Source organism: Opisthorchis viverrini (genome assembly GCF_000715545.1).
Source record: "Opisthorchis viverrini unplaced genomic scaffold opera_v5_259, whole genome shotgun sequence".
Lineage (NCBI taxonomy): Eukaryota > Metazoa > Platyhelminthes > Trematoda > Opisthorchiida > Opisthorchiidae > Opisthorchis > Opisthorchis viverrini.
In genome coordinates, this window is record NW_008751914.1 from 650,831 (window position 1) to 667,838 (window position 17,008).

The window sequence follows — 17,008 nt, forward strand, 5'->3', positions numbered from 1 at the left end:
TTTTATTCCAACGGATATTGAAGATAATACCATGTTACACCCAGTCGAACGACTACTAGAAACACGTATGCGAAATTCTTAAAAAGCCATGTTACACTTCTTGATCGTCTCAACTAAGCTCGGAAGAAGTATAGTCGGGTGGTAGAGTTGGAATCGACACTCACGATGCGGATAATGGGAAGCAACTGCTTCAGCTATGTGCTGACCATCATCTGTTGCCGGCCAGTACGAACTTCCAGTAGAAACGCTCACTTGGGGGCCACCAACCGCAAGACAATCATAAACGCACCTGGACCATATGGCTTTCAGTTACCGATGGGAAGCCTCAATTGAAGAATGTTGTTCCTTCTGGGGTGCAAGGGTCCGGTTACCACTTGGCTTTCAGTAAGCATTATGCGACAGCCACTCCATTCCTTATCTTCGACAAATTTCAATAGCTCAAAATGATCGACTTGATCTGGATAGAGAGCTACTGGAAACGCAGTCATGTGGATGACGAAGATTGCTTAAAGGTTGAATCGCGACGCTTTAAGGAGCCGTGCCCTCCGCTTTTACACCTGTCTGTCAAAGCCATCAGATTTAACTAAATGCACGCTGGATATCGTCGAGACAAGCAGGTCCTATTGCTGCAAGAAAGGCCATACCAACCCCTAGAGACTACGATAGTGTACGTAGATCCTTCAAACACCGAATAATCAGGAGCTTGGAGGATGAGGGAGACTGCTGATGGATTTTGAAGGCCCAGGAGAGGGCTTTCACTGCACGCACGATTTCAGCTGATTCGATCAACAGGTTTAAAGACGAGTGTCATGAAACGGTATGCGAAAAAGACGGACCAGGAATTGATTCACAAAATCGTTGTCTTGAGCGATGGGTTGATTAGTTCATAGGACAGTTCAGCTGGTCTCCTTCAACACAACCGCTGCAAGAACATTGACACAAGTCCGCCGTCCACAAGAGAAATTCAGCGTGAGATATCAAACCTCTGTAGCGGACATTTCCATGTCCCCTCAACCAACTGCACTTAATTTGTCCAGTACATGGATGTTTACTAGATCCCACGACTTACCTGCTACACAAGCACACAAGTCACGTGACAAACGCCGTTCCACCCGCAACCTTGACCGACTACAAGTCAGTTCCTGTCTTGTACGCATCGGAACGATTCATATTTTATACACACATCAAACTTTCCTATATATAGGAAGCGACAACACAGTCAACACGCATGGACTCGCGCGCGCGCAGGGAGCAAGTAGTCAGCTAAACACTCCAAGTCCACGGACAATCATGGAATACGTGTAACAGCCAAACTGTGGAGAAAACACGTTCCCACCGTCCGGACTTTCATCAAGGAACTCTCACATACGATAAGTTCCTTTATTGACTTGCTCCCATTTCGCATTGTGTTCATTTTTATACGTGTCGCAACCACACTAAATATCTCTATTAGTGCACATACGCCTTCTGATTTGCATTATGCTCATCATCAGCTGAGCACTAATACCTCCGACGAAACAGGACACCTGGCCCGGATGATGTCTACCCCAGATTCTTCAAAGGTGGTGAGGTCCTGGTGAACAGTCGGACGACTATACTGTAGAAGATTTGGAACGGAAGTAAAATATTCGTGAAATGGAGCTTCTCGACCATCATCTCAATTTTCAAAAAAAGGGCGCCAGAACGTCATACGGAAACCATCGTGGCATCAGCCTGGTATTCGTAGCAACCCGAGTGCCCTGTGGCATTATTTTGCGCAAGTTGATCGATTATCGGGAGGGGCAGATTCACGAGAATCAAACTTGGTTTCACGTTGACCGAGCATGCATCGACATGTTCTTGAGCAGCGCCACTCTTTCGAAGGTTTCACGTTGGTCGTCTTTATTTGAAATCTGTTTTTGACTCTGTCAACCGTCAGGAACTTTGGCAATATCTGGCGATAAAAGGTGTCCCTTCCAAATGAGGGCACTGAATGAGAAATTTTATGAACGGGTAAAAGAACAATTTCGTCTGAGTTCACTACATCCAGTGATGTAAGACAAGCTTACCATATCACACCTTTTTCTTTAACTTTGTCATGATGTGCTGCTTGGAATTCCTCTGCATGCCTCTGGAACTTCGGGGGTTGAAGTGTTCCCTGGGCGTTCCTTCACAGACACTGGGAATGCGGACGATACTGTCCCCCCCTAGTTCAGACCATTCGAAACCTAACCTAAATAATTCTGCCGCATGGTTTGGCATGCGCTTCACACCTGCAAAGTTTAAAGTGTCACTACAATACTGGGTGGGACCAAACCCAAACCTCATGCCCGCATACCTGGTCAATTTTATAAGTTCCGGTGGACCGGTTGGAGATGAGATTACTTCTCGAATCTGAATGGTCAGGGCAGATTTTGTCAATCTTAAACACCTTTAGCACCGATGTGACGTCAGTTTGTCTGTCAGCAGCAGTACGATCCATAAGGCTCTATGGATCAGAAACGTCACCTCTACGTGCAGAGGATATACGAAAGCGAGTTTGACCATCGGTCGGGTCTGGTGGGAACATCGGATTAGTAACGTCAGACGGTCCTAGAAAAAAGGAACTCTCCCGCGACAGATGTATTACTCATGTTTCATAAGTTATGCTGGTTACGACATGTACTCGGCGTGTCAGAAGATCGTCTGCCTCGCAGAGCTCTTTTCGCCCAGCTTTCAGTTGACTGGAAGCGACCGAGAGGTGGATAGTGTATGACCTGGCAAGAAAGTATGGAAACTCCAGGTGTCGCCTTATTGAATGGGAACCCAGAGACTCAACTCACCAATGGTTAATGACACTGCCAGATATAAACCAATCAAACAGTCAGTGGCACTACTGAATCGTAGCTGTCACCTTCAATGCGTAGCTACCCAGTTTCCGAAGTAAATGAGCATGTTATCGCCTCCAATGCTTGGGTGCATGTCCCACATTCTTCCACTTTCCGGTGGTCGAAACTGTAGCATCTGGAATCAACGTACCCATGAGCTTTTGGGTGACAAATTGATTTATTGTTTCGACCCTTCCATTTCAGCATGGAGGTAAGTAAAACCATCTGGCCTTTGGGGATACACTAGGTGCCAGATTATAAATCACCTGCATGCCGTTGCACCACAATATTCCCATTTGACATCCATCCCCATTCTCTCTAATACTTCCGAATAGTTATTTGCGCTAATCACCTTGCTTAACATTTTTTCTCAAACTGATAGACGATAGACTTTGTCTGGCGAGGGATCTGAGCAGCACTGACCGTGTGAGTATAGGCTGAAGTAGCATGTTGATGAATTATTCGGTGCAGCCGAAGAGTAACATGTGATTCACTGCCACCAACGTTTGTAGAGTGAACAACGAATAACAAACAAAGAAAACTGAACTGATCAAGAGCGATTTGTCAATTTTCCAAGAGCCGGTGTGGACAGATTATAAAGGATACCTGAATAGCTTGTTACCAAGGCTCTTAGAAACACTGTCAAACCCATTTATGGGTTGTCAGGTGATGATTTGCATTCACTAAAAAACGCCCAGCTGTAGCACCCTTCCGGTGCCTAGCTGCCATGCCACCTGAAGGAAGCACGAGGGATGGGATACTGCTAGGTTGCCCAACCCTAGACAGGGGAAGTGGAGAGGCAGAGGTCGGGTTCGAACCACGGACGTTCCGGTCAGTAAATTTGCACTCTAACCACTTGAGGCATTTCGCCCCTTGCATTAACTAATTGTGTGCTGTAAATGACCTTTTTGGATCTCTTTAAAATAAGCGTTGCGTGCACAGTCAGTTCGGAATAAAGTCATCGAGAAACCTTATAATTAATAAGAGAGGATTTTCGGAAGCCTGCCTGAATGCAAACGCGATCACGGACGAAACAGAACTGTTTCCAACACAGTCTCTAAAAGGTTTATATTGCCGACCGGTCATCTTCACTGAGCACAATCTCCAAATAGGCTCAAAAGGGTGACAACCGGGTCACTTGCTGTTTCAGTCAACGAGGTTACGGAGGATAAGCAACGTCTAAAAAGTTACGTCACGTGTATGCGCACAGCAAATCGCGAGATTCGCGAAAACAAAACACATGACTGTGGCAAAAATTGATTAGTGGTTGAATCTTGATGAGCCGTAGGGCGTTCACCATGCAACACAGTGAAAACTCAGCATACAATATGGGGCATACGTGGGCGCATTTGCACTCACTAGCACAAAAGTTACATTCACTGATTCATTGGTTTTCTTATCTATTGCAGTATTGATCACCAGCTACCTCCTTGTCAGCAACACGATTGCCGGTAACCTAAATGTTGAACATCTATCTTTCATCGCGGTAAGACAACGTCAGTGTGTTTACGGGGATTTCTATAGTGGTAGTAGCAAAAAGTGAGAAAGGGAAGGAGTCGAACGTCAGTTCATTACAAACATATGAGGCGAATGCAGAACAAAGTCTCAACTGAACCAGGGTTACGCTAGGCAGTAAAAAAGTCACTTCACCTCTGAACCAAGAGAGTTTCAGAGGGAATGACTAAACAGTGAATATCTCCAGAGTGTGTGATCGCGTAAGATTGGAAAAGATGTTCATTACCAAGGTGAGCAAATGGGTGCTGCTAAAGCCAGTATTTAAAGAAAGTGATCCAACTATCACTGACAACCAAATGATACATCATCGCACATACTCAGCGGCCAGAGCCAGTATTCTTCATTCCGCCCGTAAAATTTTCTTTGGGTCCGTCCGGTTGGGGCCATTCTGATAAGTACACTGAAAAAATAAGACTATGTCCACCCCACTTACAGCCCACCTGACAGTGCTGGATTTATGCACCAATTTATCAGCACCCGCATGAAATGCGCAGCAACCTACCCCTCCCCCCAAATCATCGGTGAACAAAACTGCGGCAGCTATAACCACTGTACGACGAGTACGCGGTTATTACAGCTATACGGGTATTTGTTAGGGTGGCTGAGAGAGCGATTAGCAGGTGAAGGACTAAAAAACCACTACTAGAGACCTGCTTTAAGTAGTATGTAACTAAAAATCTGGTATATCGTCCATCGTCTTGCTGCGCGATTCAAATCAATCTTGGGCATCCAGAAGACATCAAAGCACACAATAGACTAGTCAGGCAGGTAATAATTGGGGTTCTATCAGTCGTTGAATTTTTAATGCCTATTCAGTGTTGCATCTGCCAAATGCAGTTTGCCACCATTTCCTTCATTTTTATAAAGCGGCTTCCACTTCTGCATGCTCTCTCTGGTCCAATGAGTATGAGGTCATCTAGTCAGAAGGATGCCCGGTATTTCCAATTTTCGACTTCAAGCAGTTATAACGAATTAGCTACTTTGGTTGGGATATTCTGGTTAACTGCGTAGCTATTGAGCAAGGACACCGCAAATCAAAAAGTGCCTTAAACTGAAATATTGTGAGGAGATAGCATATGTGTTGATATAACTCACGTACAAGATATATCTGAGCGAACTGTAGTACATCTCATCCACGGTCTGAATGTCCTCCAGCGTGATTTTCTTATGAAGCATACGTTTGTAGAACGGCAGGGTGAAGCCATTATCAATGAACCTCCCGTGGTACAAAGCCAGGGCGATGAAGCGACCCACAAACCTGAAGAATACGAAACATAAGATAGATGAGGTCAAAAAGAGGGGCATGTGTATCTCTAATAATGCAGCGCCCAGTGGATGTCTGTGCCAGAGACAGAAATTAATTTTGGTGCAGTGCGATTAGGTGCCAACAACCAGGAGTTAGAACTGTGAAAACATCGCAGATATAAAACAGAAGCACCAAGAAATACTCAGAGGATGTCTGTTCCGCATTGGCGGTACCAATATGTTCCAAACAAGATGGGTCAAGTGTTCGAGGTTGAATGCTGTCGTTATCATTTTTGGGATTGAAATAAAGATCAAGACCTACAGCGCTTAACGCTCCAAAAGCCATTATGCAGTGAAACTGGGATAGAGCCTCTTGTGAGAGAAAGCTTTCCTGATTAGTGAATAGTCCGCACGTGAGAACGAAAGCCACAAAATGATGTGCATTATGGACTTCTTTTCCCCACCCAATATGCCCAGATACCTCCGATACAGTTTGTCCAGAACACCAGATAACCTTGCCTGTCCAACTAGTCGCAGAACAATAACTCTGGGGTATGCATCCCTGTTCTCTCGCGGAATGAACAGGAATAAGTAGCGGACCTAGTTTTACAGGATGTGTGCAGCCACATTTAGAACTGAGCTGGTCTTTGTAAATCACACGACCTTATACTACCGACGGGATTGAGCTCTGTTCATGTGATAAAGAGCTTGTTTTGTCGGAGCTGGCTTAGGAAATCTCCACATAGATACGCCAGAGATTTAATACTATTCCACGCAGGTTAAAAAACGTCGGGCCGTTCTGTTTACCCACAAAGGTTAAGAAGAGTAAAGTGGCTGTATTAGTATACAAATGTGTGTTGAGTACGCACCAAAAGACCAGAAGCAGAACAGGATCTACTTAATGCACTACTCATACCGTTTAGCTGTAGCACTCTTTCGGTGCCTAGCTGCTATGCCGCACGAAGGAGGCACGAGGGCTGGGATACTGCCAGGTCGCCCAAGCCTAGACAGGGGAATTCGAGTGGCAGAGGTGGGGTTCGAACCACGGACCTGCCGGTCAGTGAATTCGCGATCTAACCACTGGGTGCATTTCGCCCTGCACTACTCATAAGGTTGGTGAAAATTTCTTCGACAACCTACGACCGGTTTCACCCTTTTGAAGCTCATCAGGTAGGTGCAGTCCCCGAGTTTCCGTCAACCTTATGTCCTACTTGGAAGCGAATTGCGCGGAATTAACGAAACCCACTCATTTGCAAACAAATTTGGTTTTGCGAGAACAGGATATACTATTTCTTAGTGCACGGCTGTGATGTACACTGCTTCACTGATTAAGCACTGTGGTGATAATCTTAGACATGAAATCTAAGGAGTTGCATCGTTTAAAAGTGCACTCAGAATCTAGCTTGATGCTATCCAGCTGTGCAGTTGAATCAAAGCTGTCGCCAATCGACACACCAACTATTGTCTCTCGATCGACACGAGCTCGGACGTCGAAAAAAAATGTCTCCTATGGAGATGTGCTTGTCCATACAGCTGGTCTGGATGCTGAAACCGGTAGACAGAATCTTGTAGAAGCACAATCGGCGGTTGGTTTGCCGCACAAACAATGGTGAGCTACACGAAGACCATCGCCTGTTCCTATTTAGCATCATTTCGCATCGAAAAACTATTATGCTGCTGGTGGCTGTTAACTATTCGTAAACCTAATTGGAATATTTGGCTAACGAACCGATGGGTTCTTTCATTCAGTCTCGCTAAGAAGCACAACTTCCACCATGCCACAGACCAGGTACGCCTGATGATTCGCTTTTCAGAACCCCAAGAGACTTGTCAATCCCTTAGTTTCGGGGAGCTACAATGAAGCAACATTGATCTGAGCCACCTAAAAACTCTCCAAAAGCAACCAGCATAACCATAGCTATGCCCGCCTGGATGATGTCCGAAAGCAGGTAAAGGATTTCAACAGCCTCCGTTCTCTGCGTCAACCAGGGGAATGCTGGATACCGTTGAGATCAACGACCTGAACTGATAAGGAAGCACCATATTGGAAGGCAATGACAATTGTGCTAAATACAGGCCACACAAGGAGTGAATAACGAAACCCCTGAGGATAAGGTGCTGGACGATGGTAGGAGCCAAAGAGATGAAGGCTGTCACCACGAAAGTAGTTACACCGTCGACCAGAATGAGGCTAGCGTTAGGGAAACGCTCAACAAGTAAGTCGACCTATATTGCAGTGTCTGTCGAGGACCAGTGTCCCAACTGAAGTGTTAGCCTAACATAGAGCGTTGTACACTCAGTCCTGTAACCGTAAGGTTTGCGGTGAGCTTCCACCAGAGTCTGTCTCGTTTATTCCTATATTTAGCAACCATATAAAGATTCCTGCCCATTCTCAAGTCTGTAAAGTAGAAACACCATCAGGATATTCCCTTATAGATCAAGTGCACAGACGATACCGCTATTCTTGGATCGGACGTTATGCACACGATCGTAGTAGTGGACACTTCTGCTGCACCACTTCATGTGTGCTTCATACCTGTAATAGATGGAGTGCAATTCGAAACCAAATCAAAACCTAAAGCTTGCAAACTAACCAGAAGATACAGTTGGCCAATAATTCACTTGGGTGGTGCAATGAACTCGCTGGTCTGGATAAAGAAACCCTCGAAATAGGCTAGGGCGATCACTATGAATCCGCACGTATGTTGTGTCTTGCGGACGGTATTGCAACTCAGTCAGTACTTGGCTTCCTGTTCCGCCCACTTTAGCATGGTAAAAGGAAAGGTTAATTGAAACGACCCTTGGAGATCAAGGAAGTTTGTTCCAACTGTAATTACTGGGTGGAATGTTCGTGAGGCAAGAAGCGCCGGCAACAAATGATCCATCCTGATTGAGTGGCACAACAACCAGTCAGGACATACATTCGTCAGCTCCGTAACTGCTTCGCGACGCACCCGTCCAATCGACATGACATCCGGTTACTTAAAGTGGCTCGCCTCCAGACAAAAGCAATGTCAATTAGTGTAGTGCGTCCCGTAATTTTATAAGGTTCAGTGACCTGGACTCTACAAGCAGAATACGTCACTATGGTTCTGGTATTTGAACGTTGGGGCCTTGGAAGTATTGTCGGGACAAATGAGAATCCCTGATCTGAGGATAAGGTGCTGGACGATGGTAGGAGCCAAAGAGATGAAGGCTGTCACCACGAAAGTAGTTACACCGTCGACCAGAATGAGGCTAGCGTTAGGGAAACGCTCAACAAGTAAGTCGACCTATATTGCAGTGTCTGTCGAGGACCAGTGTCCCAACTGAAGTGTTAGCCTAACATAGAGCGTTGTACACTCAGTCCTGTAACCGTAAGGTTTGCGGTGAGCTTCCACCAGAGTCTGTCTCGTTTATTCCTATATTTAGCAACCATATAAAGATTCCTGCCCATTCTCAAGTCTGTAAAGTAGAAACACCATCAGGATATTCCCTTATAGATCAAGTGCACAGACGATACCGCTATTCTTGGATCGGACGTTATGCACACGATCGTAGTAGTGGACACTTCTGCTGCACCACTTCATGTGTGCTTCATACCTGTAATAGATGGAGTGCAATTCGAAACCAAATCAAAACCTAAAGCTTGCAAACTAACCAGAAGATACAGTTGGCCAATAATTCACTTGGGTGGTGCAATGAACTCGCTGGTCTGGATAAAGAAACCCTCGAAATAGGCTAGGGCGATCACTATGAATCCGCACGTATGTTGTGTCTTGCGGACGGTATTGCAACTCAGTCAGTACTTGGCTTCCTGTTCCGCCCACTTTAGCATGGTAAAAGGAAAGGTTAATTGAAACGACCCTTGGAGATCAAGGAAGTTTGTTCCAACTGTAATTACTGGGTGGAATGTTCGTGAGGCAAGAAGCGCCGGCAACAAATGATCCATCCTGATTGAGTGGCACAACAACCAGTCAGGACATACATTCGTCAGCTCCGTAACTGCTTCGCGACGCACCCGTCCAATCGACATGACATCCGGTTACTTAAAGTGGCTCGCCTCCAGACAAAAGCAATGTCAGTTAGTGTAGTGCGTCCCGTAATTTTATAAGGTTCAGTGACCTGGACTCTACAAGCAGAATACGTCACTATGGTTCTGGTATTTGAACGTTGGGGCCTTGGAAGTATTGTCGGGACAAATGAGAATCCCTGATTGGCACTGCCGAGGCCCACCGAATGGGAGAGCGACAGATGAAATAACAACGTTTTGTAAGTTGCGCTGGCTTGTCCACGAGCTCCGAATGCCACGGCCTCAAAACTACTCTCACCCAAAATCAAAGTAAGGCCAGTTCCCATCCTGGCAACACAATATGTGTCATTACCGGTAAACTCAATCGCACAGAAAAAGTGCCCGAAACCAGGCGCATCAAGACAAACGACATAACGGACTGGGTCCACCCATCTATCGAACAGCCTTTTCGTGTCCAAGTTGCTGGTTTGACCTTACCACCGACTTTTGCACCAATGGAACACGCTCCAACCTGAACACGGCCACAAGTGAATCGATACTCCAGAATCTTAAGCTGTCATCTCCAACATGCGATTCTTTCAGTTAACCCAATATTTACCAGTGAAGGAAACAGGAGCAGCTGAAGCGATTGTGACGTAAATAAGTTTACAGCTGATGATGATGCTCACGCGGCAATCGATTTTGTGAGAAACTGTGATTAACTTGGAGTTGACTAACCGAGGGGAATTATTACCGGTGAATATGTACTGACCGGACCGGAATAAGGACATAATGGAGCCAAGTAATATCATTGAAGATGTTGCCACTCAACACTTTTTGGTAAATCATGTTAAACATCGAAATAGTGCGGGAAGAATGGATAAGAAGACGTCCATCCATTCAGTGAGTAGAAAGACGTTCGATAAACATTCGACCTAAGAAGGACCGAGAGTTCGTGCACAAGAAAACGATTGTGTTCGGTTTCATGGGGCTCCATGAATACGCTTGCAAGCTTCACGTATGCTCTGTGTGGTGTTTCCTTCCGCATTGGTTCTCATCTGACAGCCAAATATCACCTGTGACCTACTGTAGGTGCGTCATGGCGGCAGCGGCGTCGACAAAAGGTGAAGCTAGGCGAGGGTACCCCTTTTTCTGCACTTGATTTATGTATGCCTGCATTGCATGGTGACCGATATCTGTGTCACCATCGAAGTGTACGCAAGTCGCCTTGCATAAGCAACATGAAAAAAACGAATTGACATTGTTGTGGAAACTCACCGGAAATATTGCAAATGTTCTGGATTGACGGAAGAGGCTGGATTGATCTGTAAGGAATAGTTGGTTCCACTGGCATATTCGAATAGGCAGTACATGGGGTTCAGAAGTTCTACGGAGAGTTTGAAAAAGAATTCCCTGAAAAGCCAAAGAATAGGAAAGGCAATATGGTTGATGGGGATAGATACTCATAGGCGAAATTTTCCGAGAGAGCGCGTACAGGAACTGACCAACAATGAATAATTGGGGGTGAACAGAGGGATCTGGAGCAAATAATACTGGTACAACGATGTCATTACTGGAGAGCGTTGACCATTGAATGCACAAATGTGGATGGAGTGAGCGATTTCACTGTGGCATATATCAATGGTTAAATATCAGCAGGATCAGTTGACCAACGGTTCTCATGTATGAAAGCCAAAATTTTCGACAGATTGCTGTCCCAACATCCACTTCATTAATTACTTGTGGAAATTCGGTGCCAACGTATGGTTACACGNTGTCCCAACATCCACTTCATTAAATACTTGTGGAAATTCGGTGCCAACGTAGTGGTTACACGACGCCTTCATTGCGCGGTTGGGCAATGAAAGGGTGGCTAGACGCGAGTCCGGTATGGGTCCTACGGTTGAGGAACAGACACACAATGATCACTTCAACCCGGCGGTTGCTGAATATCAGCAAAGCTATTCCCCTGGTGGAGACATTGTCGACATACTACAGATCTAAAATGAGCATGCATACACTCGGCTAGACAACGGGGTACCTTATTACCTCCCTTCCCGCCTTGTGCAATCGGTCACTAAGCTGAAAGTGGCAGTAAACGACAGCATTGTCTTGCACCAAAAGTCGCTGGAAATTCGCTTTATATTTATTCATGTTTTCGAATCCCAGCCGTAGTGCCACTATAGTAAAAGTTTACGAAAACGCGGAACTCCAGTGCAATTATGTCTGATAAAATTTTTTCAATATAATTTACAAGGAGTAGATTCGGAATGGAATAGAAACTAGTGAGAAGCGATCATATGCTACTGACATTTGCTTCGATGTACAAAACTCGAGATTCCTCAGAAGTTAGGGCGTGAAGTTATTGATGGGAAGGTCTGTGATTCGAATTTGAACCCCGGATCTAAACTGACCCTGATTAGGCTTGGGCTACCTGGCAGTATTCTAGCCCTCGGGATTCATTCGGGTGGCATAGCAGCTAGGCTCTGGAAGGGCGCCACAGCTAACTGATGACCTCTATTGGTTTTATTACACAAAGCATCCATGTGGTCTAAATGTCTGGTCTACATAATCCCATCCAAGTCGAAATTCACTCATGGTGAGTAGGTCATCAGCATGTCATGAGAAAACTTCGAAGAAGCCCAAGTGCCAGTTACATCAACTTCCCTCTTCCGGCTGCGCAACTCTGGTGACACGGGTGTCGTTGTGTGTTGGGCCGTCAAGCGGAGGAGTCTTCGCGCTGATCGTTTTTCAACTTCCGTGAAAAATAGAGGTACGTGTTAATTACAGTTTCACGCCCCGACGGATGTGGTTCTGAATCTGTCGAAGACAGATTCCATGGCGCTTTGGGTGCTGTTTACAACTGACGAAAAGCTCATACATCGTTGGGATCGCTGGATGCAAGCCTCAAATAAGTGGTCAACTTTGGTTGGACAAGAAACGCACGGAAAACGGAGACGACCGGCTGCAGGTTTGTGCTCATTCGCAGTACCGACCTCCTGAACACAGTGGAAATCGTCTGAAAACTTGAAAACCAACAACCAACAAGTCCCAGCCCAAACAGACCGCAGCGCTATAAGTTACAGGTGACGAGCGTCGACCACTCCGTGGTGCCACTTCGCGAAGCATCTGCGTGGACTCCGACGCCTCACCGGTCCGGTGATTTGTCTATCAACAACAGTTAAGATGGCCGGCAGCCACTTCCAGTCCGGATTTTGGCCATTGGTAGAAACATGGACTGCAAATATGGAGTTCCTTGAAGCCTCAGGAGTCGGGTCGACTGGATATCACTATGCAAGTGTCATGACACTTCCGACGACCTTTCCGTTCTCTGTTCTAGCAAAGAATTACTCAGTCAGTGCCACTCCAGGCAATCCGCGATTATCTGGGAGGAACAGGCTGTCTCAGGCAACTAGACTGAGTCGTCAAACCAGCCCATTTTCACGAATAACAAGTGGTGAAAGTATCGAACAAAGATATCGGTTTTACTTCCGTTGTAATAAGACTTCAGGTCTCGCTGGTGGTACGAGAAGCTGCATGTGAGCATCAATCAGGATTTCGAGTGGGTAAAGTTTGTCTAGACTACATCCTCACACTATCAGTTGTTGTAGCAACGCAGTGTGCAGACCACCCACGATCTTGGATTTCCTCAACTTCGGAGACGCATCAGCTACTATGCCTCTAACTACCATTAAGAAACACGTGATACCTCAGCAGTTCTCCGCATAGTTCCATTCCTATATTCACATACTTCTGAGGGTGAGAGCTTTGTTGATCTAAATCAAGTACACAGAAGAAACCGTTCCAATCTTTGAAGAAGAACAATAAGCACAAGCACCGTTGTATGAACTGACCATCAGCAAACCATGCTTCGAGATTTGCCTTGCATATACAGAGTGGCGAATCATTCTTCAGAACAAGCAGCCTTTGAAAACATTCCCTGCAACTCCAGGAGAAGTAGTGTACAGCCCCGTAGTTGCATTCGCATAGATGGAAGTGTCTTATGAAGTCAGTACACAGGTCTCAAAGGCCCAGATCACGCTTGCTAATTCGCGTCACTTGTGGTGTCAAAAGGCATACCACTGAGTCTCAACGGTCACATATACCAGAATACAGTTAGGACTTCGATGTTGTGTGGTTGACTACTGCGGACAGATGATGTGAGACGTCTTCAGGCTGTTGAACACTGATGTCTCAGAAATGTCGCTGGCGTTCGATGACACCAACGAATTCGTAAAGAAGTGGTTTGAAGACGGGTATCTGGTTGTGCAGTAGGTAATTTTGTCACAAAAGAACATCCAGCACCATAAATTATGATGGCTCGGGCCGTGTGCCACTCACACGGAAACGTCGGTTACGGAGACGACCACTGTCCGCTGTGTCCTCTTAGGAACAGCGTCAACCTCGAGGTGGACAACGCATGACCTAAAGAATTGATGTGAAAGAGATTACGAAGAGTTCAGGTGTTGGTACGGGGCGCCTTCCAGGACGAAGTCTTCATCAGCCCTATCCTGTGCATGACTGGAGACATTGCAGTAAATGGCGACTAAGCGATGTCACGGGTATTCATGCTATCAGTTTATTTCCAGATTGCCTGATTGAGTGCTTGGGGTCTAGGCATCTAAGGTGTTTGCTGTGGGTTGACATTAGGTTCCTCCTTATCCACTCGTTTCTCATTTTCTGGCATTGAAGCATCAGAACCAACAGTGATGCCACTGTATCTGATGATGATTCGCCTGTGCTAGACCCGTGAACGATTGAAAGCTTTGTTCTCATTACCTAACACAGGTCTCTGTGGCTGTGAAGAGGGCTGGATTACTGGGTCTGGCACACATCAACGATTGGCTAGCTTTAATTGATTTCTAATCATTTCTTCTTCATTGACGCACTTTATATCACTTCAGAGTGAAACTTTGCTGGGTGAAAGTTTTCCTAATCGTGAACCGGGGATCCATAGGGTGATAGTACCGGAGAAAGCATGCGATCAAGTAACTGACTGAGTCCGATTGTATTGGAAGCTTAGAGATTCAGTCGAGAATGAGATCAATTTTGCGGGTGCTTAGAAGCTTTGGTGACATCCAGTTGCATCCAGTATCGGGGATTGCCGAGGTCTCAAACAAAGCTGTCATTTCAAAGACAAGCAGAAATTGCTTGCTTTCAATGCCTGTCTCCTTAGGTGAGCTCCCTGTGAGAACTTCTTGAATCAGTAACTATAATGCCTCGTATAGGCACAATCAGGATATTGTTGCGTTCTCATGGGTATCGAGATGGAAATCACCATATGGATTATCTAGTAACTCACCTGTGTGCAGGAACTACAAAAGATCACTTGAGATGAGTGCACCTTGTCACCACTGCGGTGACTTCTAATCCTATCGATGAAACCAGGGGAATTTCGAACTGGGGATCTTTCAAAATTAAGCTGACCCAAACAGACAGCTCATGAACTCAAACGATGTTTTGAAACGATTTAGTAAGGACCGTTAGACAAAATAGACATGTACCTGGATAGACCACCGTAATCTAAGCCTTCCTCTCCCTCAAATGTGATGTAGAGCCGTCGTCGAAGCTCGTGGGTGTTTAGTTGCATAAACTGATCGAATGAATCTTCCAGAAGGCGAGCACGGGAAACGTTAATTTTTGTCGTTCCCTGTACGGCGTTGGAATGGCATAGGTAACGGAAACAGGAGACTTTGTGTTCGAAAGACCATTCTTTTTTCACAGAGCTGCAAAGCAGAAGTACAAAAAATCCGGTTGAGTTGTTGAAGTAAACAATTAAATCACATTCACAAAATCTTTGAATTTGTCGCGAAAGGTATTTAACAAAAACTCAATAGTTGGGTTAAATAAACGCCGCAGATGGTGACCAAAAATTACTGATATCAACCTGGAAACATGTCCGTCTGTCAATCAACAGGCGACATTCAAAATAAGTCGACGCTCAACTTGGGTTCCAGAGCGGTAAGTCACACAAATGCGCGTGCGCAAATGCGAGGAATCCGGCGACGCCCAGGATGCTGCTGACTATGAGTAAGGGACTACAAATATACCGATAAGAATGACAATTACAATACAAGAACGTCCGTGTTGTAGCTACAACACATCTCAGATGGCTTAAATACGCAGCCTCTCTCCAGAGCAAATCCTTCTAATAGTGATCACGAATATGGTTTTGACAGGAGGATCAACTGAATCCAGCTAAATTTTTCGTTTACAATGGTTTAATTCAACTGAATGGGCCACCTCATGTTTCCGTACAAAATTCGAGAAACCGCAATAAGTTGCCTAGATATAGCACACTACTCATAAGGTTTCTGACATCTCTGCGACACGCCACCACCGGTTTCACCTTTTTTGAGACTACCCGACGAGCCAAAAGAAGTGCATGGAAAAGAATAAAGACCGTGTGCGAAAAGACCTCACAGTCTTCAGAAGCCGACGGTTGAGAAATAAATGTATACGGCCAGAAGACCCGTGGTTCGAACTCAACACTCTATCTCCTGTCTCGGCCTGGGCTACCTGGCAATATCTTAGCCTTCGTGCTTTCTTTGGGTGGCATGGCAGATGGGCACCGGAAGGGTGTTACTGCTGATCGATTATTATTCTTACTCTGTGGAGCGACCGGTGATCAAATGCCACAAAGCAGTTGAGGTAGTGAGGTCTCACAATAATAAGCGGTTGTTTCACTAAATACGGTCCTTTAGCTGAAATTCGTTCTGACGCAAGAAAAACGAGACAAATAGGTGGATTATTCTCACGCCTTCATAAAGCGAGTTCACTACCAAAACAGTCGCCAGTTACGGAACTGTCATTCAACGATCCAAAGTTCTTCACCGTGAGTTTACAAACGGACAGATGAACTTAAAAGCCGAAAGCAAGACTTTACGCCCTGAGAGTGCGAAACGCCTGTCTGAACATTGAGCCAGTTCCAACAACCTATTTAGACTGGACGAATATACAGTCGTCTGGCAACACACCAGTGTTGTCCGCAAAGCCCTTCAACATTTCTCCAGGCATCATTTCAATTTCCATATCGACGGTTCCTTGGAGTGCGAATTATGCGATTGTATCTACCACAAAAAACGTAGATAGGAGACAACCTCGGAGAATGCCAATGGCTGTTGGGAGACTTTTGAACCGTTAACTGTAAACTCCAATATAACCTGAAGGTAGGAAGTTTACTCACAACACCAGGGGCAATTAATCTTTGTACAAGTGAGTTAGCGTTATTCTACCTACAAATCCAAACACCACTTTCAAGTGGAGGTAAACGCAAGGTGTTGGTCGGCAGCAAGCTCGGCAGTCCTTGAGTATTCGACGTGACGAACTGGAGTGAGACGACGCACTATGAAGGAAACTATCATAAGGTTTGTAAGGTTTGTGTCCCTGTTGTCGTACCAGTGGATTCAAG

At 45.6% G+C, this 17,008-nt stretch overlaps 1 protein-coding gene across 1 annotated transcript in view; it reads right to left on the minus strand.

Annotated features, from left to right (window-relative positions):
• The window catches only part of T265_09141 (hypothetical protein), a gene marked incomplete at both ends in the record, with an annotated part of 58,170 nt that overhangs the window by 25,346 nt on the left and 15,816 nt on the right, over positions 1-17,008 (minus strand). The window contains 3 exons of the mRNA XM_009175138.1: positions 5,461-5,619; positions 10,876-11,010; positions 15,102-15,323. Of these exons, the coding sequence (XP_009173402.1) occupies positions 5,461-5,619; positions 10,876-11,010; positions 15,102-15,323 (516 nt within the window). The remainder of the gene's footprint in view (positions 1-5,460; positions 5,620-10,875; positions 11,011-15,101; positions 15,324-17,008) is intronic.